The sequence below is a fragment of the Centropristis striata genome, chromosome 4 (genome assembly GCF_030273125.1).
Source record: "Centropristis striata isolate RG_2023a ecotype Rhode Island chromosome 4, C.striata_1.0, whole genome shotgun sequence".
Lineage (NCBI taxonomy): Eukaryota > Metazoa > Chordata > Actinopteri > Perciformes > Serranidae > Centropristis > Centropristis striata.
The window spans coordinates 11295861-11321204 of NC_081520.1; the positions used below are offsets into that span (position 1 = coordinate 11295861).

Genomic DNA, 25344 nt, shown 5'->3' on the forward strand with positions numbered 1-25344 from the left:
AGGCATTTAAGATATGTGAATTAGCATATATGCTTGTGTGTGAGTGCATGTGTGGCACAGCTCAAAAAAAGTCATTTAGAAGTTTCAGGAAAGCCAGGGCTGAGTCACTTACAGAAAGGATGAGGCGGTACTTGAAGTTGGGGAACTCTTTGTCACACTTTTCACAGCGGTACATGCCATTCTGTTGGTCTACCACTTTTTTGTTGCATTCTTGGCTGGGACATGCCTGGTAAAGGCAGTTTTCCTTGCGCAGGTACACTATGGTAGCTATGCAGGTGTAGTAGTCTGCCTAAAAAGGGAATATAAACAAACAAATATTCATTGAAACAAAAGTTCAGTGCCAAATACTGTTACTGGAATGTGCTTCTTACTCGATGTTCCCCCTCTCTCTCTCACGACCTTTGTGTTTTGTATGTTAAATATGTTGACTGAAAACCAGGAATACAAACAGCATGAAATTAACATTAAGATGACATTTTAAAAGGAGGATATTATGGTGTATGTGAGCAGAGAGAAAGCTAAATTTGTGTAGCAGATGCACAAGTTACACTCACAACCAGAATCCTAATGGCTCCGACAAATGCAAACTAGTGAGGAAGCTGCTGCTGCGTTTGTGGGGAACAGCAAACTTTTGAAACCAGCTGCACATAAACAGCCTTCAGGAAACATTCCTAGTCTGCATGGAGAACACCCGACCAAGTGACATGAATTTCACATTGGATTAAAAATAGAAGAATACGAGAAGCAGCTCTGGGTGTGCTGTCATGGAGGGGTGAAAAGTTTTAACAGGTTTTTTTATTTTTATTTTTTTTTTTTAGGTGAGCCACATTACCTCTCCTCCTCTAGAACAGTTTCCTCATAAAGTGCAGGACTTAATGTACATGACAGATAGTTGTTGCACCCTAACAGCTAATTGGTTTGGACAGAGTTTCCCCATCAAACTAACCTCAGCATTGGCTGTGAGATGGGGCCCCAGCACGCTTTGATAAAAGGCCAAAGGTGCCTGTTCAGGGTCAGGGAGCAGAGCAACAGGCCTGCCAGCTCAGTGCCAAAATATCCAAGTACATCAACCAATCATTGATGGCACTATGTAAATGCAATAATGTTTACAGTGAAGAAAGGCTCTAGGTCACACAGTCACCTGAAATTAGTTTTTCAAAAGGACTGAAAAAGGAAAAACTAGTATACATACTAATTTATCTAACATTTAATACAGAAATAACGCAAAAAACAATTGATTAAAAAAATAAAACGCCTCCCAAAAGTATAAGAAAATAAATTATTTTCACTTTCTTCTGCAGGCACTGACTGCTGTTTGTTTGCAAAATGCATTCGACCCCAATTAACTTCCAAAATAGGACAATTGATATTCTATGTCATTTTGGATGAATAAAAACCCCTTAAATGTGGTAAATGACAGCAACAAAATAAGAGAAAATCATCCTGTTCTAACACCAGGAGCCACTGGCTATGGTTTTATAATTACTGTTTTGATTTACCAAAAACAATCCAGACATCAACCTCTGCTGCTTTTCCAAAGAGGTGCAATTAATCAAGTAAATAACTCTTCAATTAGCGCGTGACTGACCAGGGCTGCCACGGCGGGAAGATGACGGAAGAACTTGTTTCTAGCCGCTGTCAAGGGCCTTTACAAATGCAGTGTCAAGCCAACAAGAGCAGGGCAACCACTTACTGTCACAGAGGGCACGGGAGCCATGTGGAAACTTGAGATTGTGACACAAAGACTTTGTGACAGGCACAATTAATTGCAACAGACTTTGGTTAGGGGGGTCTTGAGAGGCCTGACCCTCATAACCCTGTATGGGATGTCTCAGAGGGGCTGAGGGCAGCCTCGGCACAGCTCCTTTGTCAGTACCAAGCCTCATCACACGCCATGCTGAGGAGGAGCAGGAGCCTCCATAGCCCGGGGTCAAACTTTCCTACTGAACAGCAGGAACCTAATGCCACAAGAAGCCCTACACCTCACAGGGGGCTGATGGCTACAGTTAGGACTTTCGGTTTGGTATTTAAGAGTAAAAAATGGGATGTTTCAGCAGTATTGTAGGCCTCCAGATGACAGAAAAGCTGTAGATGAGGTGCAATAAGCCATTACTATACGAGACTGGGAATCCTGCAGTTGTGGCTATATCAGAAAGAATTATGAGGATGTCACAAGCAGGACGAGGTCACAAGCAGCCTCGGGCAGCAGACAAGCAGTTTCAGCATAAATATTCTGAAATGACTTATTCACCAAAATATATTTCTTTTTTTCTTACTTAATTGAGTCTTGCAGATAAGTTATGCTCAGCTTTAATCCATGCATTTTAGCATTTCTATTTGTTTTCTATGGAATTATGGGCTCACAAGTCTTCTGTGAGCTTACAAATAAAGCAAAATCCATCTTGGGTCTCTTGGTGCCCTATCATAATTGCTTGCAACTATTAATTGTCCTAGTCTTAATGGGATATTTTCATCATACTGTGATAACTAATGTGCAGAGCATGTTAAATTATGTTAAATTGCAGAAGTTAAGATCCCTGTACAGGTCCCATTATCTGCTCTAGACAATTTATACACTTCTGTGAGCACCATTTCCCTCAACAGTATAAATGAAAAAGGGGGGAATTAAAGAACACATATTACTGCACTTATCTGAGGGGGCAGTCATTTCATTACAGAGGGCAAATAATAGAGCTTATGTAATCTTTGCAATCAATACCAGAGATAAATGTGACTTTCACCATAAACAAACACCAAAACTGTGAGAGGACAGCCCCCATATAGGGGGATTAATGAGCAGTGGATCAGGATCCTGATTTTTAAACACACATACCTGGTGGTGCAGTGATTTTATGACTAAATGATTATGAAGATTCATCACGCTATTTCTCAGCTAAAAGTACCTTTGCAAAGCAGAGCTGCGAGTGACAAGGTTACACTGTAGCAAGCCCATATATATTATATATACATGCATTGTGTATCATGGTTTTTTTAATAACAAATACAGGTTGACTGTGAGCACTTTCATATATTTGTTGTTTGGGATTCAACGCCACTCTTTCAGTTTGTCCTTGAACATCTTCAAAGAATCATCCTTGAATAACAATATGTCTCTGGTTACCATTTCCTGAATGTTTGAATGCATTAAGGCAAAGTTGAGCATGTGTATACCTTGTCTCCGTGTCCCAGGTGCTCAGTCTTAACGTCAGACAGAGTCTTCCAGTTGGTGGGTCCTCCCCCGCTGCCTTTCACCTCTGTCAGAGACTGTCCATCCATGGCATGACCCTCCTTGTCATACCTATGTGAACAAGAACCAATACCAGTCACTGCTTATTTGTCCCCAGTCACAGTCAACCAAGTATAGTAGAAGGATCACGGCTACTGGTTATCATTTCCTGGATAAATGGTTTGGCCCATAAAATCTTGGAAAGTCATAAAAACATTTTTTAAATGAATACATACAATCAAATCACGAAAATAATTTCACCAAGCCCAAACTTGTCCTAGTAGTACCATAGAGGACTGAGACAATCAGAAATGTTAATGTTTAAGAAAGCTAATATTTTCCCTTTTCTCTTCTGAACCAATTCATGGCTAAAAGTAAGAGAAACTCAAAAACTGCATATGTGCAGTATAAAACAGTTAAAATGCTAATTTAATTCCTTTTATATCCTTCTAAATATAACAATTTAAGCTTTAATTTTGTTACTTTCTCCAGACCGAAGCATTATTGCATGATCTGTAAAAGAACCATCTGTAAATCAAATGACCATGTCTGCTTTTACAGTTTCTGGCTATGATAAATGGTGAAATTTGGGCGATTTTCAGAAAACATGCTTTTCAAACTCGAGTTTTATGCCTTCAATGTATCGAAACGCTAAATTATCTAAATAGCTGTCAAATGAGTAACCCATTCATCCATTTGTGATTTCACCTCTATGTAGGTAAGAAAAGAAATTAAACAGTACATCTCCACATTTACAAAGACAATACATATAAGAAAGCTGCATTTCCACTTCATGGATTGATAATGCTGCTTCACTGAGGCCTACTTTTGGACTGAAGCTTTATGCATTTTAATACATCGCAGCCAAAGCAGTAGACGCAATACTCTGCTGTTCACATAGCTGTCAACAGACTGCAGGCTGTCCATTTAACAGTTAGCTTACAAAAAAATCTTGTTCCAGAGCAGAGCATCCATTTGTGTTTGTCAAAGCAAGGATGGCTCAGCTGAGAGCAAGGCAGGCTGAGAGGCTTGTGAAATGAATCAACAGCAGAGGGACGGATGAGCTGGCCAGGGTCAGGGCTGTTACGGTGATATCAGAAACCCATTTTCGCCCAATGTTCTCGGTAATTCAGGGAAGACAATAGGAAGAAGAAGAGGGGAGGCAGGGTGGGAGAAGAAGAAAGATGGGTGGAGGTAAAATGCAGTTGAGGAGGAAAATATAAGTTCAAAATGGTCACAGAGATCAATAGAGCTTACTAATCTGCTGGCCACAAGGCAGTATGGCACACAATAGGGTGGGTCAGGTTGTAAATACAGCGTGAGCATGCCTTGCTCCTGCAGGCGTGACTAATTGAAAATATCCCCATTAACTGTTCAGACTGTGGCCAGAGCAACGCATAGCCTGCCAATTTCTCACACCTATTGACAAATGTGGGCAATTCTTTATGGTGGCACCAGATTCCTCACGAGTGTACCTGCACTGCTGTGCTTTAATTGTCTCCGCATCCAGTTACGAACTTATTGAATATATTCTGACAGATCAAACTGGACAAAATGGAGGTGCAATTGCTCAACATCGAGAGATGCTCTACAGTGGACAACGACGACGTGACAACATAGCTGAAATGATAAAAAATGCATTACACTATAAAAAGGTAAGACTGCAGAATATTGATGCTGTGTTACAGTGTTACATAGCTGCTTTGGACATGTGATTTGACAGGAAACGGTGGACAGGAAAGGTGTGTAAAGCACTCAACAAGACACCACAGTGACAGCATCCAGTTTTAAAGCTGCTGCTGTTTTTATCATAGAAGAGCACAGGAAACAGGGATGGCACGGCAGACAGCTACCGTGATGAAGGAGACAAAAAGAGGACAAATTAGAGCTGGCAGAAAATGTGCAACAGTCAACTGAAAGCAGGCAGATCCCAGCTTAGAGCAGTGCTGCGTCAGTGAGACGGACCATCTGCAGGAAAAACTAGATAGATGACTGGAGGTTGGCAGACATGTATGTGCATGCCGTAGACATGTCAAATGTCAGTGTGTCAATAAGCAAGGACAGGACAGGAGCAGAGACGTGTCAGGAGCAGAGGAATGAGGGGATGATGGGAAAGTCTCAGTAAGCAGTGTTCGCAGCTCGGGGCTAAGACTTTAATGCCCAGGCTGCGAGTGGCAAACACGCCACAAACACGATTACTCCATGTTGTGTGTGACTGGGTGTTAGCCACTTCATCTAAAGTGAGTGACATGTGGTCAAACATAGTGCTTTCAGTAACTTAAAGGTGGAGTCAGCAATTCTAATCAAATAGACTTTTTTGTCAAATTCAGCAAATATCTCCTCAGAGCCCATTGGCTGTTCATTCTGTGTGCGCTTTAAAAAAAAAATTGGTGTTCAAACACAGCCCTGGTTCTGTAAACAGGAAACAAAGTGGCTCGGAACAAGCCACCAACCTTCTGTTTGACTCATAATTTTCTTTCTTTGAATGAAGTTGTCACTCATCTGGTGATAGCAATGTGCTCCCTACACTGTAACAAGAGTGTGTGGAAGCATCCAGTTAAATTTTACTCATTGAGCCACTGTCCCTCCATGCAGCTACTCTACTGTCCTCCACTCAATACTGCAAAACATCACCCCAGTGAGTCCGCGACTTGCTCAGTGTCGTTTTATACGGGCGTAAAATGGTCACCAATAGCAACAGTACACTTAAAAATGGTTGCCACTCTGACCATCCCGCAAAGTTGATTTGAATGGAATGTCCAATTTTATTCTATTTCTATGCAACAATTTTTCAGGTAAAAAAGGACTTCAAGGTGCTGTAAGGGTAACTTGAACACCTTGCCCACCTGTTCTTTTGTTGTGCTTTAAAAACATTTGACCTCAGCATACCTGTATGAATACAGGAACAAGTTATTATGCAGTGTAAGACTGGGAGACAGTTCACATCTTTGAAAAACTTTCATATTACTTCTCTACCTAAAATGTAGCTTCCATCAGAGTATTTTGAGTTAGAAAAGCAATGAAGTTGTAGTTATATGGCTGGCTGGTTGATGTGGCAACATAATATGTCTGTAGAAATGCAATCTGCCAATTATTTTCTGGATAATCATTAATTATTTTGTCTACAAAAAGTCAGAAAGCAGTGAAAATGTTAATTACAATTCCCCAGAACCCGTCCTAAAGCTTGCCACCTTACACGACAAATCCTCACATCTGATGAGCTGCAACCAGCAAATTATTTGGCATTTTTGCTATATCAACTAAACACTAAATAACACAAAACCTTATGTAACATTGTGGGTAATGAAATGACAGATCTGTATGCCACAGAGCAGAGTGCCCAGATTCAAGGCTACTTAGACAGCGGTGACTAAAACAAGTGAGAATGCCACCAAGAGCTGCATTCCTCACTTTGTCAGACACAAATTTGGTTTGAAACATTCAGTAAGTCAGTTACTAATTCAATTCAGCTAATAACTCAACACCAGTAATTCACCTAGTAATTCTGCCACTCTTCTTCAAATCAATACAGCCCATGGAAACGGTAAAAAAGCCCATTCAATTAAACACTGAGGCATTATGTTCACTACACTGCTGTGTTAAAGCTTGTTTGGGGTTGATATAATTATTGCCACAACTATAGGCTGTGGCTTGTAAGTGTGGAAATACTGGAGTCACGATAAGGAAGACAGAGAAAATGTCAGCGTGGACTTGTGTGACTAAATGAGTCTGTGGTGAAATGTCAGAGGTTGACAGCATTAAGCACTGAGAATAAACATGACACAGTGTAGTTAACAGAAGAGTGTCAGTGTGGGGAAAAGGCAGCATGATCCTCTCTAAATGTGCTGTTGCCACCTAATGGACAACTGCATCTTCACAGTTAGATGGATGAAAGTGTGGATGTGAATCAGATTTCTGCACTGAAAATTTCCACAAAGAGGAACTAAGTGTAAGTTTAACATCAAGCTAAGAACCTGTGTTAATAAATCTCAAAAACAGGGTGAGGGCATAAAGAGTGTGCACCCTAACAATGCACTAAGATCCCAGATTAACCCGTGATCCAGGTAATTAGTGTATAGTGCGGCATTCTTATTTATAAGCACGTTGGAAAGTGCTGAGCGGCACCACTAATACTCTGCATGTGTTTGAGTCAATTGCCCACCAAGGATAGACTATTCATTTGAGGAAGTCCCAAAGGTCTGCACCAAAACACAATCAAATTAAGACGCCTCTGCACGAGTAAAACAATGTTGTTTCAGCAGCTTTGGCTGAACAGTAAAGGCAGGTCTTTGTTCAGCTGTGGGAGAACAAGCTTTGGGTTCTTCTGTGCAAGATTAAAAAATAATCATCAAAAGATTCATTCAGAGTTTAATTCATTTGCTCCCTTGTTCCATTTTCCCTTAAACATATCTTGGCTCTCAGAATAATCGTGAAGGGACACACTTGTGGACAGCTTCCATCCTGAGACTCAGACTTATCACCAGCCCAACAAAACACACATTATGTATTCAACAGCTGGCAGTCTTCCAGTGAAAACACACTAACAATGTATTTGTCATTACTAGATATCATCTTTGTAACTCAGCCTTAAAATAAAGATAAATAACAAAAGGAGGGTATTCACAGCATGAGCTTGGCTGGGACACAGATCTTAAGACATGCTGCATAATGATCTTGTCTTCACCACGGTTCTCACTTGGATTGACTTGGAAAGAGAGTAATGAGTCAGTTCGGGCTTCTTTCCATCTGTGACTTTTTAACTGTTCATTAGTGGATGCCTGCAAACCTACAGGAACCCATTGTCCAAAGAGGACCCACATGGGCCAACTTCTCTTCTGCAGTGGATAAAGCAACGGAAGAATATGAGCATCATTATCTCTGGCTGTCCAAGTGAGAAGTGAAAACGTGGGGGAGAACCTTCTGTCATTAAACAGAAGAGAGCACAGGAAGTGTTAAAAGTCTGTGCTCCAGCAGGGATGTCGGAACGTGATTCAGGCCTTAATGGTGTTCAGGTAAAGCAAAGCAGAAGAAGACCCAGGATTGGTCCTGATAATAGAGCAATTTCTATCACTACGCAAATGTAAAATAATCCCATCAAAAAAAACGAAAAAAAAAAAAAAAAACTTAGCAGCAGTTCACTGTAGTTGGCATTCTGGGAAATTAAATAAAAAAAGAAAATATATTCACAGAAGCCAGAGGCTGGTGCTAAAACTATCATCAAGAAATTACTATGAGCCAACACATCTGATTAAAGAGGCACATTTGAGCATATTTTTTTGATATGCCTCTTTTTCACCTGCAAAGTAGAGTTACATTTCATTGCTCTGATTATGCAGATCAGCTTCTCTGATCATGCACAAATAGTCACAGCCACATTTGTCAAGGCAGAAAAGGAGACTACACTGGACTTGTCATAAAATATATTTCGACTGTTTACTGTCTTTTATTCCTCAGTGCACAGCAGCCACTTGTATTGGGAGGTAAATAAATGAAACTCTTAGGATGGAATCGATTGGATGTCCACTCACAAACACAGATATTTGCTTTCATGTCAGAGAGGAGGGGCAGACCCCGCCTGTTTAAGTAGGATCTATAAGGACAGATCAATCAGTGTGCCACAGTGCCGGAGCAAGGTTAAGTATCAGCCCCCGCCATGAGAGCACTACCTCATCTGTCAATCATCTGCCAACATGTACCACTTCATACAGCCACCTAACAGCCTATTAGAAATAGATACAGGCTTCATACAGCTTTTTAAGAGCAAAAGTCAAGTCTTCTCAAGCACTTTCAAGGTACCAAAGCCAAAAATCCAGACTCTCAAGGCAATTTAACATCACATCTAAATTATGATAAACGTAACTTTACAAAATTCACATGCACAGCACTTAATGTACATCAACACTATATTTGTATATTAACTTTGAGTGTATGTTTTGATAATTATTAACTGCTTGCCAATTTCCAGAGTAAGGGATCAACAGAGGACATATTTAGCCCTTCTTCTTCGCTAGTATCACTAAAATGACAGCCTTGTTTTTTGCGAGAACAAATTCCATCTGTACTCTGGTAGCTGATGAGCAAGTACAACAGTTAGCTTGCTACCTCCAATGTGCATGCATGCACGCACAACATCAAAGGTCAGAGCAAGTGCATGCATTTCTGGAGACTCAGCTTCATCACGCCCTGAAGTGGAACTGAAAAACACCTCTTTTCATTTTGCCACCCATCAGTCAACCTAGCTCCTGCCTATTCGTAACCTTGAAAACCCAACAGTTGAAATTAAGCATCTTCCAAAGTTAAAAAGGACTTTGTACAAACCCTGTAGATAACAAAAACAACAAAATAAAACAAATGCATACATATAGTGCATTATTTTTGGTCATGTGGTGCACCAGGGAGCAGTAATGAGAAATAGAAAATAAGGAATCGAGGAACTGGCACGTGAGCCCAAAAGAAGAAGATGAAAGCTTGAGTCTTAAATGTTTCTGTATTCCACTGCAGGAAGAGCCAACAAAAAAAATCCTCAAGGAATACAGTCACATAAATTGTGTTATTGTACTTTCCTACAACTTTGCATTTGGCTGTAGTACTTTTCATAAAATCCACTGTAATGCAGAAGACATGACTACATGTACAAGTTCCACATAATCTTCTGTGTTGAAGAGAAAACAAACACCAAAGACCGCATGTACACACAGTACACAGCAAGGCAAAAGATATGCTACAATCAACATAATCACACAGAAATTAGACTGGATTTCATTTCATCTGGAAAGGCGATTAGAGGAGTAAAAAACGCATTTCCACAGATTAAGTGTGATTTCCATTTATATGTAATGGTTCATTGAGGCAACCCCCCACATTGTGGTTAATGGGGGAAAACTAATCTCGATAATGAGAATCAGAGCATGCACCCTTGCAAACATTTAAATCCTTTGAGTTCTTCAGTTTCAACAGTAATGCTCGCATGCAAGAAGTTTTATTATAGCGGGTGATATAAATACAAAAAAGCCTTTTGGTATTAAATGTATATCATATTTCCCACCTGCTGTGAAACCACTTTGTCATGAGACGAGTATACAATCGTTAGACCACATGAGCAATTTTCTGCACTGCATTATCTATGAACCTCAGGCTCACTTACCAGCCTCTGAGTTTATATGCCTCAGGGATGTCTGGGTTGATCATCAGGGTGCTGCTAAAGGATGCAGAGAGGGACCGGCCTCCAAAGTCTGAAAGCTTCGCCCCCTTAATGGCTACAATGGGCTGTCCAGAGCCTTCAAACTTTTCTGCCTACACAAAACAAGAGATATAGACAAAGGGCAAACACTCATTAAAACGTTGTTGTTAATCGTACTTTGTATAACAAGATTGAGAATATAAAGAATATATTGGTGCTGTGAGGCTAATAGCATCATAATAAACACAAATGTCTGGACCCAACTTCAATCTGTCCGATATTATCTTATTAGTTTAATTAAAAATTGCTATAAAAAAAATAACATGTTTACTTGATTTTCAGTTTCGTAGGTTTTCGATGCTCTTTCCTGTAATAACCTAAGGACACCAGCAGAGAAAAGACTATACCAGAGAGAGGAGGGGGGCAACAGTACAGCCTTCAGAGATGGGGGGAAATATATCTCCAACACTTGCTTTCTGGCATTGCCATTGTTCTTTATAAACTATACATCTTGTGTACCTCAGCGAGTCCCTGTGGAAAAGGGGTATGTGTCGAACAAACAAACAGCAACACTGTGCTTCTTGTCAGGAGCAAAGAAATGGCGGCGAACTCAGCACAGTCCCTCTGAGCCACAGGTAAAAATCAACTGCACGAGCACAGTTACTTCATCACCCCATGACAGGGAATTCAGTCAACGACTTCAACCATATCTGCCTCCACTGAACACTGCACACGATTAAATGTCTTTGGTAACAAACTGCTGAACTGTGATCAGCTAATGCAGGCGTTTGTCTGCCATTATACAGCCTAGGAGCAATACTAAAGTATTTTTGTGCTGTGCCTAAATCATGAATATTTAAACAATGAGGGCCATCAAGCATGCAGGGTCTCTCCCTCTCCTACGCAGGCAGTCGGTGTAACAGGCAGGGAGGACACCGCTGCCTTTAGTTACAATTATTTAGTCACAATAATGTTCTTGTGCTGAAAATTTCTCTGGATCTGAACTTTGAGGGAAGAAGTGGTGCATTATAGTTAGCTAGTACAAACGCCATAGCTCTCATGCCGTTCATGTTTTTTGCAGACTTTGAAGAGGTCTCCCTCTCTTTGCCAATTATACTGATTAATTTGAACCTTTTTACATCAAATAGGCTACATGATGTCCCTTAGACTTCTTTGTGATAATTATTTTAGATGGCTAGATGATATTTTAGATGATCTCTCCATTGCTGCAACTGACAGAACTACTAACCTTTCAACAAATGATTGATGCCACTAATAAATGAGCATGACGTCACTTCCACTGAAGCCAACAACCTTCCTAACTAAACACCTTGCTGACAGTCTCACCAAAAGGTAAACATTATGACCTTAAGAAGTCGCATTTGTTACAGGCTCGTTGCACTGGAGGTATTCATATCATTGTGTTGACCCAGCTTTAGTCATTTATAGCAGAAAGTTGTTCTAAGATGATAATTAATATTTTAAAAAAGACACGTTGTCAGAGTAGAAAGCTTAACCATTACACTAATGTCTATGCATTCTAAGGTTGGTATTGATTTTAAGCACACATTTAAAAAGCTCCAGACACAACAGCTCTACCTCATTACACATTTAACTTCCCATCTAATGTCTATACTCACTTCCTCTCCCCACAGCGTGACAGACACCAGCTTCCCAGACATGTCCATCAGGCTGACTGTCCTCTTGGACACTTCTCTGTTGGTCTTGGTGGTGAGGCGGGTCACCTCATCACAGCTTTTACACACTCCGATCACATCTGTAATGGAAGACATTAATGCATGAGCATCATACGCTAGATTTATTTTTCTATTCCAGACCCGAATGACTCACAGTTTGCAGTTGGCACCATATCCTGCTTACGAAGACAATACCAAGATAGGTTTCATTTTTCAGATACATTCTTATGATTGTCTCAAAATATACATATCATAAATATTGATTGTGGTGTTTACGCCCGCAGGTCACTCCAGGTCTTATAGTTTCCAACACAAATTGGCTCATGGGAAATAAGTGATTCATTCATTTTAAATCAGGTGTGAGGTCACCAGCCTGTTTACCAGGCACTTCCATCCATAATGTACACGAGAATCCATTAAACAACATCTAATTGTTTCCACCAATGCACTTTATCAAGCATACTTTGTTGACTATTGCAATTAAGCATGATAGATGCGGCGCCATTTATTTGTAAAGGTGCAAGAGTGGCACCACCAACATTACTTATCAAAGATAAAACCCCTCTTCCATTGAGTAAAAAGATTCAAAATGTATTAACCGTGATGAACAAAACTTACCGTTTGATGCCGACCGGTAAGCGGGAGAGAAATTACTTAAACAGCAGCACAAGCTGCAGTCTTCATTAAAAGAATTACAAGCAGACTCCTTATTATTACTTCATTTTACCTGTGACAGCAGGTTCTCATTTTCTCATCAGCTCTGCCATAGGGCCCAAAGTCAATCTGCACTACAGGCTATTACTGTCATCAGTTTTATTAATACCACTTTTATCTCTCTGCTCGTATGCTGTAATTACCTCAACCGCACAGCATATCCGGCTCTACTTTCTGCTACTAACTCTATCCTCTGCTTATGATAGAGCATTATATGGTGCTTGGGAACACCTCAGTAGGAGCTGGGCTTTGAGCTTCGGTTGGTTGGCTGTGATTTTCACAATACACAAATGCATAAGAGAATTATGTTTTTAGGCCTCACAGAGCCCGAGTCCTCCATAAAGGACAACAATTATACACCAGGAATCACAGATCACACAAACATAAGCTACCTGTAGTTTGCTGCACAGAGCATTCACAGATGGGCGATGACTTTAACTGTCCCCTATGCACAGTGTTACACAACTCTGCCCTCTGTATATTACTGTAGGGCAATAAATGCATAGGACAAGATCAAAATTAATGTCTTATAAAATTGGCTAAATGTTGCACCTATTAAAACAGAATAAACTGGGTACTACAGGGATCCAGCTTCCAGCTGTCTAAAAGAGGTCTACACAGTCCCAATTCTGAGTTACAGACCTGAGACAATTTTTAAAAAAAAGTAACTGACATCAGAACGAGAATAACAAATGTAATTATAATATGTGGTTATCAATGAACTTCCCAAAATAATAGAACCATAATTAGACCTGCAACTTTAGTTTTATTTCATTGTTCCTGACTACCAGAGTTCATTATCATCCAGGTATTTCAGAGTCTCTGGCAGTGAGGTATCGTCTTGGGTATCTAGAATCACAGAATATTTTTGGTATTGATATTCGGGGAGACTCATTTTCAAACAGAAACACTAGGATTTAGCGGAACTCTTCTTAAGTTTTGGGGCTATGTATAGGTCTTTATGTTTTGTTTTGTTTTTTGATAGTGTCATGTCTATGTATATGGAGTTTGGGCTGCAGGCTGTTCAGTATTTCTGTCTCAAACACAGTCTGGGAACACGAGGAAAACAAACTGAGGAAACTGGGGATTTCATGACACAGGTTGGGTTCAGAAATGCCCCGTAGATCGTTACATGTGCTCCTTACCAACGATGGCATCTTTGTCTCTGTTCTCCAGGTCACCGATGGACACAAAGTCACACTGCACCATGGGGACATCGCAGCTGTCCTCGCAGGGGATAATGCTGGACTCGCCGTTGAGAGTCATCTCATAGTCATTCTTCACTGACGTGTACTGCTTGTTGGCGATCTTCAGGGAGGCCTTGGAGACATAGTAGACCTAACCCATGCAGATGGAGGAACCACATGTTAATCAGGACCAGGGAGCATTTCACCTGATTGTATGGTACAAACAAGATACGACTTCAGACAGTCGGGGGGATCAACAAAGGCTGGCAGATGATCATAAGCTGCTTATTGTATGGGTACAGTGTAGCCAGATGACTCATTCATAGTCTCTGTGGTTTTAACTCACAAAGTCCTGGCAGCTGTTGATAGAACAGTCTGCAGCCAAATCAGTCTTTAACAGCACAGTGAAAGACAGTTTTGACAGATAATTAGGACATTCTAAATTATTATCTGGAGGAACGACTCACCTTGCCAACCTCAATAAGGCTGAAGAACTTGTCCACCTCTTGATTGAAACCAGTTACTCGTATCTCTCCCTGTAATAAGATATAAAATATGATTCAAATATTAAAGTAGGTCAGGGACAGTATAGGATCCATACTCAAAATATCTTGTTGTGCTGTTGCACAGCATACAAATTAACAGCAGGACCACATAAACACTCACACTCTCGTCCACAATCTCCATGGAGAAGAGTTTTCCGTCACCCCGAGAGTTGCTCCATGTGCGGATGGAGCTCTTGTTGGTGACTCGGGCGCGGATGGTCCACCTGCCAGACAGAGAAAGATCATGTCAGTATTGAGCTTTTTTCCCTTATTTTTTTAAAGATATTTTTGGCCATTTTCTATGGGGTCTCTGCAGGTTTAAACTGTTTTTTAAGACCATAATGAATAAAATTTAAGACCCATTTCACATCCATACTGGCAAAAAAGTACAAAGACATGAAGGAAAATCAGACGCCCAGATTTACTTGCGAAGTATATGAATTTATTTACAGCTCAAATTCTGACCGGGCTGCACAGTTAGTTCCGTTTAGTAGTTGTGTTATAGCGTCCTCAAAAATTGAGTTTATGCGTTTGTTTTAAATAAAAACAATGTTAATACATTTTTAAGACTTTCAAAATCATATTCAAGACATTTTATGCAATTTTAAGATAATTTTAGAAATTTTAAGGCATTAAATTCAAATTATTGGATTTAAGACATTTTAAGACTTTAAGACCCCGTGGATGCCCTGTTATAGCAATATTGATAGTCAAGAGATTCAGAGTGAAATGGGAAGACATGCAGGAAAGAGTATTGAGCCGGATTCAAACATGGGCTGCGTGCTTGCAATGACTTGGCCTGTGGTATGTGCTCTACCAGGTGTACAACCAGGACGCCTGAGCTCATTTTTTGAGCATTTCATGGACGCAGAAAGTAACCCTACATACACGTTTATTTAATCACTGATGCATTTATTCACCTACTCAAACTTTTAGAAATCTGTATATGTTGCTGCAGTCTCTGCATTAATGCACAGTAAAGCCAGGCTGACTTTTGAGGCCAATACTGATATTTGACAGTTTTAAAGATACAATATCATCAGTTGATTTTCACTTAGTATCTTTTTTATTAACCATTTTCCTTTTCATGAAATTGGCCTCTCATTTCTCATTTATTTCTTTGAAGAACTGTGACCAAGATCTGCAGTGAGCTGGACCATTTGCATTTTGCAGGATATTTTAAAGCGTAAAAATAAAGTTGCAGTGCTCACTAGTGGACAAACTATGTAGACACTGACTTCAATCATATCTTTGGCATTTCTGTTCTGCAATCTCCTGTTATTTATCAGCCACCATCCACACTGATCCCAACATGTCTGCAACAAGGTCATAGCTGCTGATATTACAGGCCAACATACCGGTCTGGATCTAGACACATGATGCAAAAAAAAAATCCACTGCTCGTTCCAATAGAATATATGCGGAGCTGCAGCAATTAGTTAACTAATCAAATGATTGCCAACTATTTAGAAAATCAAATAATAATAAAAAAATTTTTTGCATGCAAAAATGACAGATGTTTTATTCCACTCAAATATGGACATGGCCTGCTTCTGTGGACTGACAAAACATAAGATTTACAAGAATTTGAGAAACTGGGATGGACATTTTCACTATTTTTATGGATCAAACAAATAACAAGGAAACTAATTGGCAGATTAATCTATGAAAACTAATAAAAACTGTTGCAGCCTGAAATAGATCCAATAGAGTTGATTCAGCACTTCTTGGAATGTCTGGACAATAGAAAGCTATTGTATCGAATTACATTAAAATATACAATCATTTATGATATTGTGACTACCTTCTGTTGTCTTTAATGTCTAGCTTTACCATGCATGTTTTGTTGGTACTTAGAAGTGTTTTATTGCATTTACTTACATTGATTTTTGCCATTTCTTTTTATTACAAATGTATGCAGTGATGTGTTGTTACAGACACAGACAATACACGTCCCACTGACGGGGGAATATACTCACTTGGACTGATAGGGGTTGAGGCTGGCAATAGGCACAACTTTGGAGCTGCCCCCTGGAGTACTGGGCATAGCAGATGGGGCCTTCTTCCCAAAGTCTCTATTGAAACCTCTGTTCGCTGCTGGAATGAAGAGAAAAATAAATGATCCATGAAGAACAGTGATGGAGACAAGTCAAGAGAGAGGCACATACATTATTCATCAGAGACGAATTACAAAAATCCAATTTCTTTGGATTGCAACTGCTTGATCGCTGTAATTATCTCACTTCATGAGGGAAGTTTCATCAAAGAAGAACCTAATGACTTAAAGTAAATTTACCACCGTTGGCTCTCGAGTCGAGCAAGACTCCAACAGGAAACAAAAATCCTGTCAAGCCGAGTTGCTGGAGATGTGTGATCCAGCATTTTGGTGAGAAGGATGATTCACATTTCACAGAATCAGGGCAGAGTGTGAAATGCTATAACAAACTGGGGCTGCTCTACCCCAGGAGAGCTGTGCTGCCTGACTTTGAGATTTTCCGTTTGAACAAGCGCTGCATATTTGATTTGTGTGCGTCTCACGCGGAGGATTAGAGTTCAAAGTGTCCACTTAAGTCCTCCCACTTTGCCAACCACTGCACTTCTGGTAATTAAGCCCCCAGATCAACCAGCACACACAGAGAAATGAACAATGACTGTGCTGATGAGGAGTACGCTTGCCACAACCTCAATTCCCACACGGAAGATTAGAGGGATGAATACCTGCTATGACACACACTAGAAGACAGCAAAACCCCTCTGACAGCCGGATTGCACATCTCTCCTGGTCCAAGTTATTTGCGATGCTGTGATCCACTGCTTATCTTTGACGTGAACAAATTTGAAAAATAAATCTGTTTCTTCGTGCGATAAAATACACTCTCCAGGTAGTCTGTATTGGGACATATTTGTGTATTCTACTGTGCATCCAAAAAAAGATAAACACAATGATTGACAGGCACAGGCGGAGACAGCTTCCCTTCGACACAGGCTCATAGTTGTTAAAGTTTATGATACCAAACATTCACATGAAAAGGGGGAGCTCTGGAGAATTGTGAGTGTCAATAACACTGTGGAAAAACTCTCCAGAAAAGCTTGAGAAAGCTAAAAATGAAAATGTTTCTCAACGGGGCTGTCAAAATTACTTGTGTCCTGTAAATCTGTGGGTCACCCAAATTATAGAAAGCAGCAGAGAAATGCTGCCACCTGGTGGTTATTTAATAGCCATCTCTGCAAGTGTTTTCCACAAATCTGAATTTTTACTTATTTTAATTTAAGTTCAAGAGTCAAAATAAAAAACTTGCACTCACATTCATTTAGTCTATTTTGCTGCTGAAGTGGAGCACGGTTTTCAGTGTTTGGTGCTGACTGTGGGACTTTGCTCTGACCTGCAAGGAAGATTTGATATTAGCAATATCAATCTCACGTTTCAGCAGCACACTCACTGCCCACTGCATCAAGACAAACAATAATTATTCAGTAAGCAGTAAAGACTGAATACTTACCATCAGTGTAAGGAGTAGGGTCACCTATCTTTCCAGCAACATCTTCAGCTGGCTTGATGACTTCAATTTCCAAAATGATTACCACTCGTCTGTAATAGGACATCACATATGACATTTAACACACTTATACAAAGAGACAGCAAAAAATGTAATATAAAGAAACTAAATGTAAAGAATCACTGCATACCGTCCATCTTTCAGTATATTAGTCACATGTTTCTTCAGGATGCAGATGCAGTTTGGAAGCAGTTTGTTCTCCTCAGCCATGAAGTTCAGCTGCGTTGAGAGCATGAAGGCTGCAAAAGTGTAGTAAAGTGAGAAAAGAGAATCAGACAGTGGCAGCCCAGGTTGATTCAACGAAGGGGTTGTTGAGAACAACTGCTCTCAGCTATTGTCTTCAACCCAAGCCTATATTTAGTGTCTTAAAATACTTAGATACCAAATCCATGTTTTAATTAGAAAATATTGATTAAGGAGATCTAACATGCAGAAAACCTTGAAAAAAAACTGGCAACCACATTACAATTTTCAAATAAATTAGCAAAATGTGTTCTATAATGCAATACAAAAAAGTAACAGGCATGTATTTGACACATGTTAAAACACTTAAGTGTTTTCAATAACTTGCATTAAACAAACAATAGATTTATCAAACTAATATCTCTTTAAAATAGATGATAATATAAGAGATGCAAAAATGGTTAAAAAAAATTGGGTCATACATGTGCCTCATTATAAAAACAGTTTGGGAAACACTGTTAGGGGAAATTATGTACTCCACCATGCAGTAAAAAAAAAACAACTTTTTTTTGCTTACAGGATAGAGTGTGCAGTCCATCACTCATCATCACCCGAAAGCGAGCTGGGCCACTTCCTCCATCAATCTTGCGAATGTTCTGAAGGGTGAAAGACGTAACATATCTGTTCAGTATAGGGTTGTCAAAAGTGTCGATACTTAAAAAAGTATCGATACTAAAACGTTGTATCTGGATACAATACTCATTTTCAAAAGTATCTAGTATCTGAAGCTTGTTATCATAGTTGTAGCTTCTTTGTGCACAACTGTTAATATTATAAATATTTAACCTGTGGTTCTGTTAATTTTTACATGTTGCATTTTTCTTCTTAATAAAAATATTTGTTAAATTTTGGCATCTTTGTTTTTATCCTTGTGGTATCGAAAATGGTATCGAGTATCGGCATCAAGTTGAAAATTTTAGTATCGTAACAACCCTATTTCAGTATATTAAAAAAAAACACAAGGTTTGTTTTGCCAAATACAATGCACATCTAATCATGTCTAATCTCCAGCCTTTGATAGCATTTTTTTTTATCTAAAGTGTATACAGAAATAAAAGTATGCATAAGTTATTGGCCCTTATCTTGTGTTTGTAAATTCCCCTCTTAACTTATCATACAGTGAGCTTCATCCAATCCCTGCCTTAAACTGTTGCTAATATTAATTTTGGTAGTATATTCACTTATGGGTTGAGGGTCATGGTCTAAAATTAATTTTTAGAAACTTTTCCACCCTGAATCCAGCTTTGCTTTGCAAAATGCTCCTTCAGTCTGCAGAGTGATCAGAGCTGTTGGGCAAAAGTATGAAGAGACATGGGGGGTTGTGCTTGTGGTTTCAAGCTTCAATCCTATTTTTTGTGTTACTTACCACCAGCTGAAGCACTGCGTCGTTACCACCGTTGCCACTTGACAGAGCCTGGAAACAAAAAATAGCTTATTAACGCTAGCAGCCTCCAGTTCGATATTTGACCATGTTTCGTGTGAAAAGACAAAAACAAAGTTATCTCGCTAACACTGGAGTTCAATTTCTAACTTATTGTGTGTGACAACAAAAAGCTGACTGCGATTTGTTCACCATTACAAGTGTAAACAAGACTTTTAATGTAGCATTTTAGCTAGCGTTTTTGTTCTCCAACGTTAGTTAAAATACCGTATAAATAATAGCTTGGGGTGCAAACAAAAGACTGCTAGCTCCCCTTCAATGTTTAACTTGGATAGTTTTTCGCTTTGAATATCATATTTAAGCGTATTAGTTAAACTGTAAAGACAAGCCTTACCTCTATCGCACCCTCTGAGAGCTTCGTCATGTCTGTAAGGAGGTTATTTAGCTACAAAAAGACAACTTTACAAAAGTGTTCGCAAGACAACCAACTCTGGGCTGCTACCACTGACAGAACTCAATGAATTGTGTCGGTGGCGCCAACAGCTTGGACTAACGCGCCAAGCACCGTATGTGCTGCTCCAGTTTCCGTTTCCGTTTCCAGATCTGGGATCAGTTTGCAGTCTTGTCAGCAGCATTAACATTACCATGGTGAACACTCTCAAACTGACTTGAGACCAGCTATATGGATCTCAGCGCCAATCATACCGTGACGTCAGGCGCTCGCTGCGAAGCGTTCACAGCCAGAGAAAAAAAAAAGGCAAATCGAAAAAGTGGATGCTAATATACATTCAGTGATCACTGGCATAATCAGTGGGTGATCTTTTAACAAATTCTGCTAGAAGTAACCTTATCCCTTCGTTATTTTATCACGAAAAAAATGTGGAAACAATATATTAAATATCGTCACCCTCTTAAAATAATCGCCTGACTCATTTTTTCAAGTTTTGCAGGAAACACAAACAACTTCACCAAAAGTGTAACATATGACATTTATTGATCATTTCACTCAAAAAGGATGTAACAAAGGATGGCTATTGGTATAGTAATACAACTGTGTGTAAAATTATGTAACTTAAGAGAAATAAATGACTCAATTTTTTGAACATGCCTTTGTGACTTAAGCAAGATATGGTAACACTTTATTTTGAAGGTGTCTACATAAGAGTCACATAAGCCTGTCAGAAACATGACATAACAAGTATCATGAGCATTAATGTTACTTAAAAGTGTCATTAATGTTCATGACACATCCCATGTCATGTTTATGACACGCTCATGTCACTCTTATGTAGACACCTTAGAGTAAAGTGTTACCAATATTAGTGTCAACAATAAAACACTGATAAACTAAACTGATAACTAAACAATCTTCCTCTAGCTCTTCTTTGCTGGGTTCTTAACCGATGCCTATGAATGTGGCAAATTGTCAAAGAAGTGATGATCTTAAAGGGGTAAAATCACATGATCTGATCAACTGAGGATGTAGGCGATTTTACCATAGGTGGCCGGCATCATGAGGAGATGATTTAGGCAACAACAAAAAAACAATATTGACAAAAAATGACTTAAGTGATTATTTTAACAGTCTGATGATGTGGTGGTTGATTGATATCAACAACTGCCGTGTAAAAACACAATTTCCCAAAAGATTTTAAGTGATCCTACCTCACATCTATTTATTGCACTTAATAAATGTGGCACCACTTCAATCAATTCTTTAGTCACTGAGATAAGGAGTAGGAAATACCAGTTAGCTACCTCCTAAAGTACACAAAAGAGTAACTATATTTAAGCTACAACCTCAAATCGACGTCATCTGGATAAAAATTGCCAGGCATGGATGTAAAGTATCACCATTCCTTTACAAATGCCCTGCGTTTGATCTTTTCCCAGTTTCCTCAATGCATCAGTTTATCTTTAAACAGTTTAGGTTTTCCATTCAAGAAGATGATAAAAGGCATAACCTTGACATGTTGTGATTTAAATCAATTTATTTATTAGCCCATTAGATGTCATCTTTAAAATTCAACTACATACAAAATGATACAATATTGCTTCGACATTGGCCTTACGTTTTGATACTTTCGACATGTAAAGCTTAATCAATTAAAGATGAAGAGAGAATTTACTGTGGATGTAAACCATTCCTTGTATGTTATTATAATTTTAATAGTTGCTTGACCAGGACAAGTCATCTAATGCAGAAAACCTGTAAAGAAATACTTGTTTTTACATGGGATACTGGGCTCCTTTGTGTGTTTATTCTTCAATAAAACAAAGATACATATGAGGCATCAGTTTTCACACACATTTTGATCCATCTAAGTGATACTGTACATTTAATCAGTACAATTATAGAGATCTTGGTCTGGGTTTTCCCTGGGACGGCAGTGCAGGTATTAGTCCCTACTTAGGTGGGCCTCCATATCCAGCATAACTCTTATCAATTGGGAATCCCACTTTATCTTTGCTTCCAAATTCTCCTCTCTGCAAGATAGGAGCTCCAGGATTTGGGTTGTTAATGACTCCCATGAAAATCGGCACTTGAGTCTTGTCATCCATAAGAGCAAAGAAGAAAGGTTGGGTGAGGTGGAAAATGGGGTTGGATGACCGTGAGATAACCACAGTGGTGGCTGCAGCAGCCTCTGCACCCTCTTCATTTATCTCCATGATTGACTTATGCATCACACTTGAGACCAGCAGGGGGCCATCTGCCATGTCAGCCAAGTTGGGTCTGGAAAACATTTCTCCGAGGCCTAACAGCAAAGGGGGGAAAAAATAATAATTTCGCTTGTAAGCTTAGCTGAGCAAGATTTTTTTATTTTCTGAAAATAACTATCATAGCAAAAAAAAACATTATGTTTATGTCTTACCCAATTTGGTAAAAACATCCTGTAGGTCTTGAGCATACTCCAGTTTGAATTTCGGGACTTTTACTTGAACAGCCCTCTCTTTAGGCAGACGCCTATACAGTTCTGAGATATTCAGCTTTGCAGAGAGTGAAGACACATTCACCTGACCGGACATAGGCATGACCACCAACAAGCTCATTGACTTCTGGAATGGGAAGCTTGCTACCTGCATAGAAAGAAGAAATGGTGTTGTAATAACATAGAAGTTATGTCAGGAATTTAATAAGAGGCAATTGTATTTTGGGGTGATTAAATCATTAAAGAGGAAACTGTGTTTTACCTGAGCCTCCAGTCCATTATCAATATATAAACTCAAGGGGTGTTTGGCATCTTCCATTACTTCAACATCAACCATGTTTTTTTCGTCAAGGTAGAATACACCTCTCGAGGTAAACCGTGGGTCAAATCGAGCTTTCCACTCTCCTGTGGGGAATATGGGTCTAATTTTTAGTCAGAAGCATAATTCAAGCAAACAATAGCAATAGGAGAAAGGAAACTAACAAACACGGGATATTTCATAGTTATTTCCACTGGGAAAATTAGTTTTCTCAACAAATGTGATCTTTTTAATACGCTAATTATACAAATATGGTGACATTTCACCTTTGAAATGGACAGCATTGATGAGCATGAGGAGCAGATTGGGTGGTAAAGCAGACAGGAAGTCAGTCATCTTTCCGTTGGTTGCATTCTCTACCCAGTCGTTTATCTGCTGCAGGCTCTCCAGGACTGCTGGCTCTGAGTCATATAGCCGCTGGGATTCATGGACAAAGTCTTGCTTTGGCATAAACCCTAAAACAAATAATAAACACACACTCTCTCAGGCTCTATTTCTCTGAAACCGTCTTTTAGGCACAGCACCAATAAGTAACAAGAGAAATGATAAGAGAATAAAATGTTCTCAGCTGTGCAGTCTCAAGTTTTTGAATAATTGAAGATAATTTATAGGAAGTAACCTTCACGCAGGAAGATACGTGTTGCAATTTGCAGGTCATTGTTTCTGAGCTGCACCAAGACATTATGCAGAGACTGGTGGTAGCAGGGGAGAGTGTTATCATGAAGATGATGCATCAGCAACTCCTCTGTCTCATTTACTGCACCTGTAAAGAGGAGGGTGTAATAATTGGATGAGATCGCTGACAGTCTCCAGACGACGATAAACTTTGTGAAAGTTGCTGACACAATTAATCAAATGTTGTAATTGCATATATGTAGAGAACAAGCTGTTTAGATGCAATGTGTCATACGTGAGCTGCAGCAGGACGTGCATACCTAAAGCCAGTTGGGACAGAGCTAATGATATGCTCAAAGGAGATATGATGACATTTGGCTGCTCTGGCGTTGACTCCAGGTTCTGCAGCAGCTGCACACCCAGTTTCTGAATGGCTGCAGCGCTGGCCTCCCTCGACTGTGGGCTTCGACTGATAGAAGAACAATTTCCATCTTGTTCTTCCTCTGATGTTGTCCCATTAAGAATACTGGTTATGGTTGTTGCAATTACAGGTACATCTGTGGTATGTGCAGTTTCTGGTTGTGCTGTAGTTACATTTGCTTTCTAAAGGCAAGAACAGGAGAAAAACGTTTTAAGTACAAGGACGCATTTTCCAGTTCAGATGATCAGAACACGGCTGTGATACAACAAACACGATAAGAACTTCCAAACCCTTTTCCAAGCCTCTAACCTGTATGGGGTGGCTGGGCACCAATGGAATGAGAGGCACCATAGGGATTGAATCGTTTTCTGCCACTTCACCATTCTGTTATGGGGAAAGATAGTGTAAGGCAACAATCTATACAAGTGTTATATAATAAGCATATATCATAATAATGTAGCATAATCTTAAAAGTGATATATAAGTAATTTATGAGATTTACAGTGACTCCTCGGCTGCAGAGACAGATCAACAGGAGTGTGAGACGAAGATCCATGTCCTTGCAATGTAAATGTAAAAGAGAGAAATTAGATTTGCTCATAAATGTTTGGCCTGGTCACAAATATACTGCTCATGATCAAAACCTGTTGAAACACAACATTCACCTTTTGTTTATTGTTTATTAGCTGTATTGTTTGCAGGTCTCAAACCCTCGCGTTATACTCTTTTAAAGGAGCCCAGATCATCTGGCAATGTGCCTAAAGCATAGGGGCCACACAAAAGATTTCTCACACAGAAAATGAAAAGTTTGTGCTTTCAGCAGATATCCAGGCCATCCTCAACATATCCTAACACTGCAGATATATCGTTCAATAAAACATTGTTATATTCTATGCATTTCGAGACAGAAAAAAAATTCTTAGCAAAAACCACATCACTGCATTGTGTTGTCTACAGATCTTCTGTATTCAGATCATATCAAAAATCTCTGCAGTGAAAAATTAGATTTTTTTTTAAAGTCCAAAGTATTAACTGCTAGCACCATAGCACCCTTACACAAACATGAAAAATCTATGAGTAACTGAGTAGTTTTTAGCACATTCCACAAAGTATTCCAATGTACAACATCACCCCAATAAATGTAATTAAATAAATTTGATCTTACCTTAAATTTAAATTAGAAAAAAACTTGCTGCCTAGTCCAAAAAAGGAGCGACTAAGTGACTGTGGATGGCAGAATTCCTGAGAGTAAAAGATTGGCACTTGCTCAGCAAACAGTTAAACATCAACTTACATTGATTGGGGCCTCATTTAAGCCACTATTTGTTT

At 39.4% G+C, this 25344-nt stretch overlaps 2 protein-coding genes across 4 annotated transcripts in view; both read right to left on the reverse strand.

Moving 5' to 3' along the window:
* rpa1 (replication protein A1) overlaps positions 1-20362 on the reverse strand; it is a 28220-nt gene extending 7858 nt beyond the window's left edge. Inside the window, exons 1-14 of one of the 2 annotated variants that reach the window (XM_059332025.1) lie at positions 20125-20362; positions 19716-19763; positions 18867-18945; positions 18237-18345; positions 18050-18138; positions 17855-17932; positions 16529-16643; positions 14671-14773; positions 14472-14540; positions 13963-14155; positions 12047-12183; positions 10371-10519; positions 3172-3298; positions 113-289 (exon numbers count right to left, since the gene is read on the reverse strand). In XM_059332025.1, coding sequence (XP_059188008.1) covers positions 113-289; positions 3172-3298; positions 10371-10519; positions 12047-12183; positions 13963-14155; positions 14472-14540; positions 14671-14773; positions 16529-16643; positions 17855-17932; positions 18050-18138; positions 18237-18345; positions 18867-18945; positions 19716-19763; positions 20125-20154 — 1503 coding nt within the window. In that variant the 5' untranslated portion in view covers positions 20155-20362. Of the gene's footprint in view, positions 1-112; positions 290-3171; positions 3299-10370; positions 10520-12046; positions 12184-13962; positions 14156-14471; positions 14541-14670; positions 14774-16528; positions 16647-17854; positions 17933-18049; positions 18139-18236; positions 18346-18866; positions 18946-19715; positions 19764-20124 lie in introns of both variants that reach the window. The other variant, XM_059332024.1, reaches the window with a different exon arrangement.
* A 1607-nt stretch (positions 20363-21969) lies between these two features.
* Positions 21970-25335, reverse strand: serpinf2b (serpin peptidase inhibitor, clade F (alpha-2 antiplasmin, pigment epithelium derived factor), member 2b). 2 transcript variants are annotated; one of them, XM_059331279.1, is made up of 10 exons: positions 25181-25335; positions 24681-24773; positions 24518-24574; positions 24325-24399; positions 23915-24197; positions 23599-23742; positions 23246-23434; positions 22923-23065; positions 22604-22808; positions 21970-22486 (listed from the first exon to the last, which is right to left on the reverse strand). In XM_059331279.1, the coding sequence occupies exons 3-10, from the start codon at positions 24569-24571 to the stop codon at positions 22137-22139; spliced, it is 1443 nt and encodes a 480-aa protein (XP_059187262.1). In that variant the 5' UTR covers positions 24572-24574; positions 24681-24773; positions 25181-25335; the 3' UTR covers positions 21970-22136. The 2 variants fall into 2 exon arrangements, with proteins under 2 accessions (XP_059187262.1, XP_059187263.1); XM_059331280.1 differs by lacking the exon at positions 24681-24773 and having other exon boundaries at positions 25181-25318.
* Positions 25336-25344: the final 9 nt, after the last annotated feature.

What these genes read in the sequence shown, in the direction of transcription:
- serpinf2b (XM_059331279.1), bottom strand. Translation starts at nt 24,571, where the DNA reads ATGGATCTTCGTCTCACACTCCTGTTGATCTGTCTCTGCAGCCGAGGA. An exon ending in ACGTATCTTCCTGCGTGAAG is followed by an intron (nt 23,435 to 23,598) that starts GTTACTTCCTAT and finishes TATTTGTTTTAG; the next exon opens with GGTTTATGCCAAAGCAAGAC. An exon ending in GGATGTTTTTACCAAATTGG is followed by an intron (nt 22,487 to 22,603) that starts GTAAGACATAAA and finishes CTTTGCTGTTAG; the next exon opens with GCCTCGGAGAAATGTTTTCC.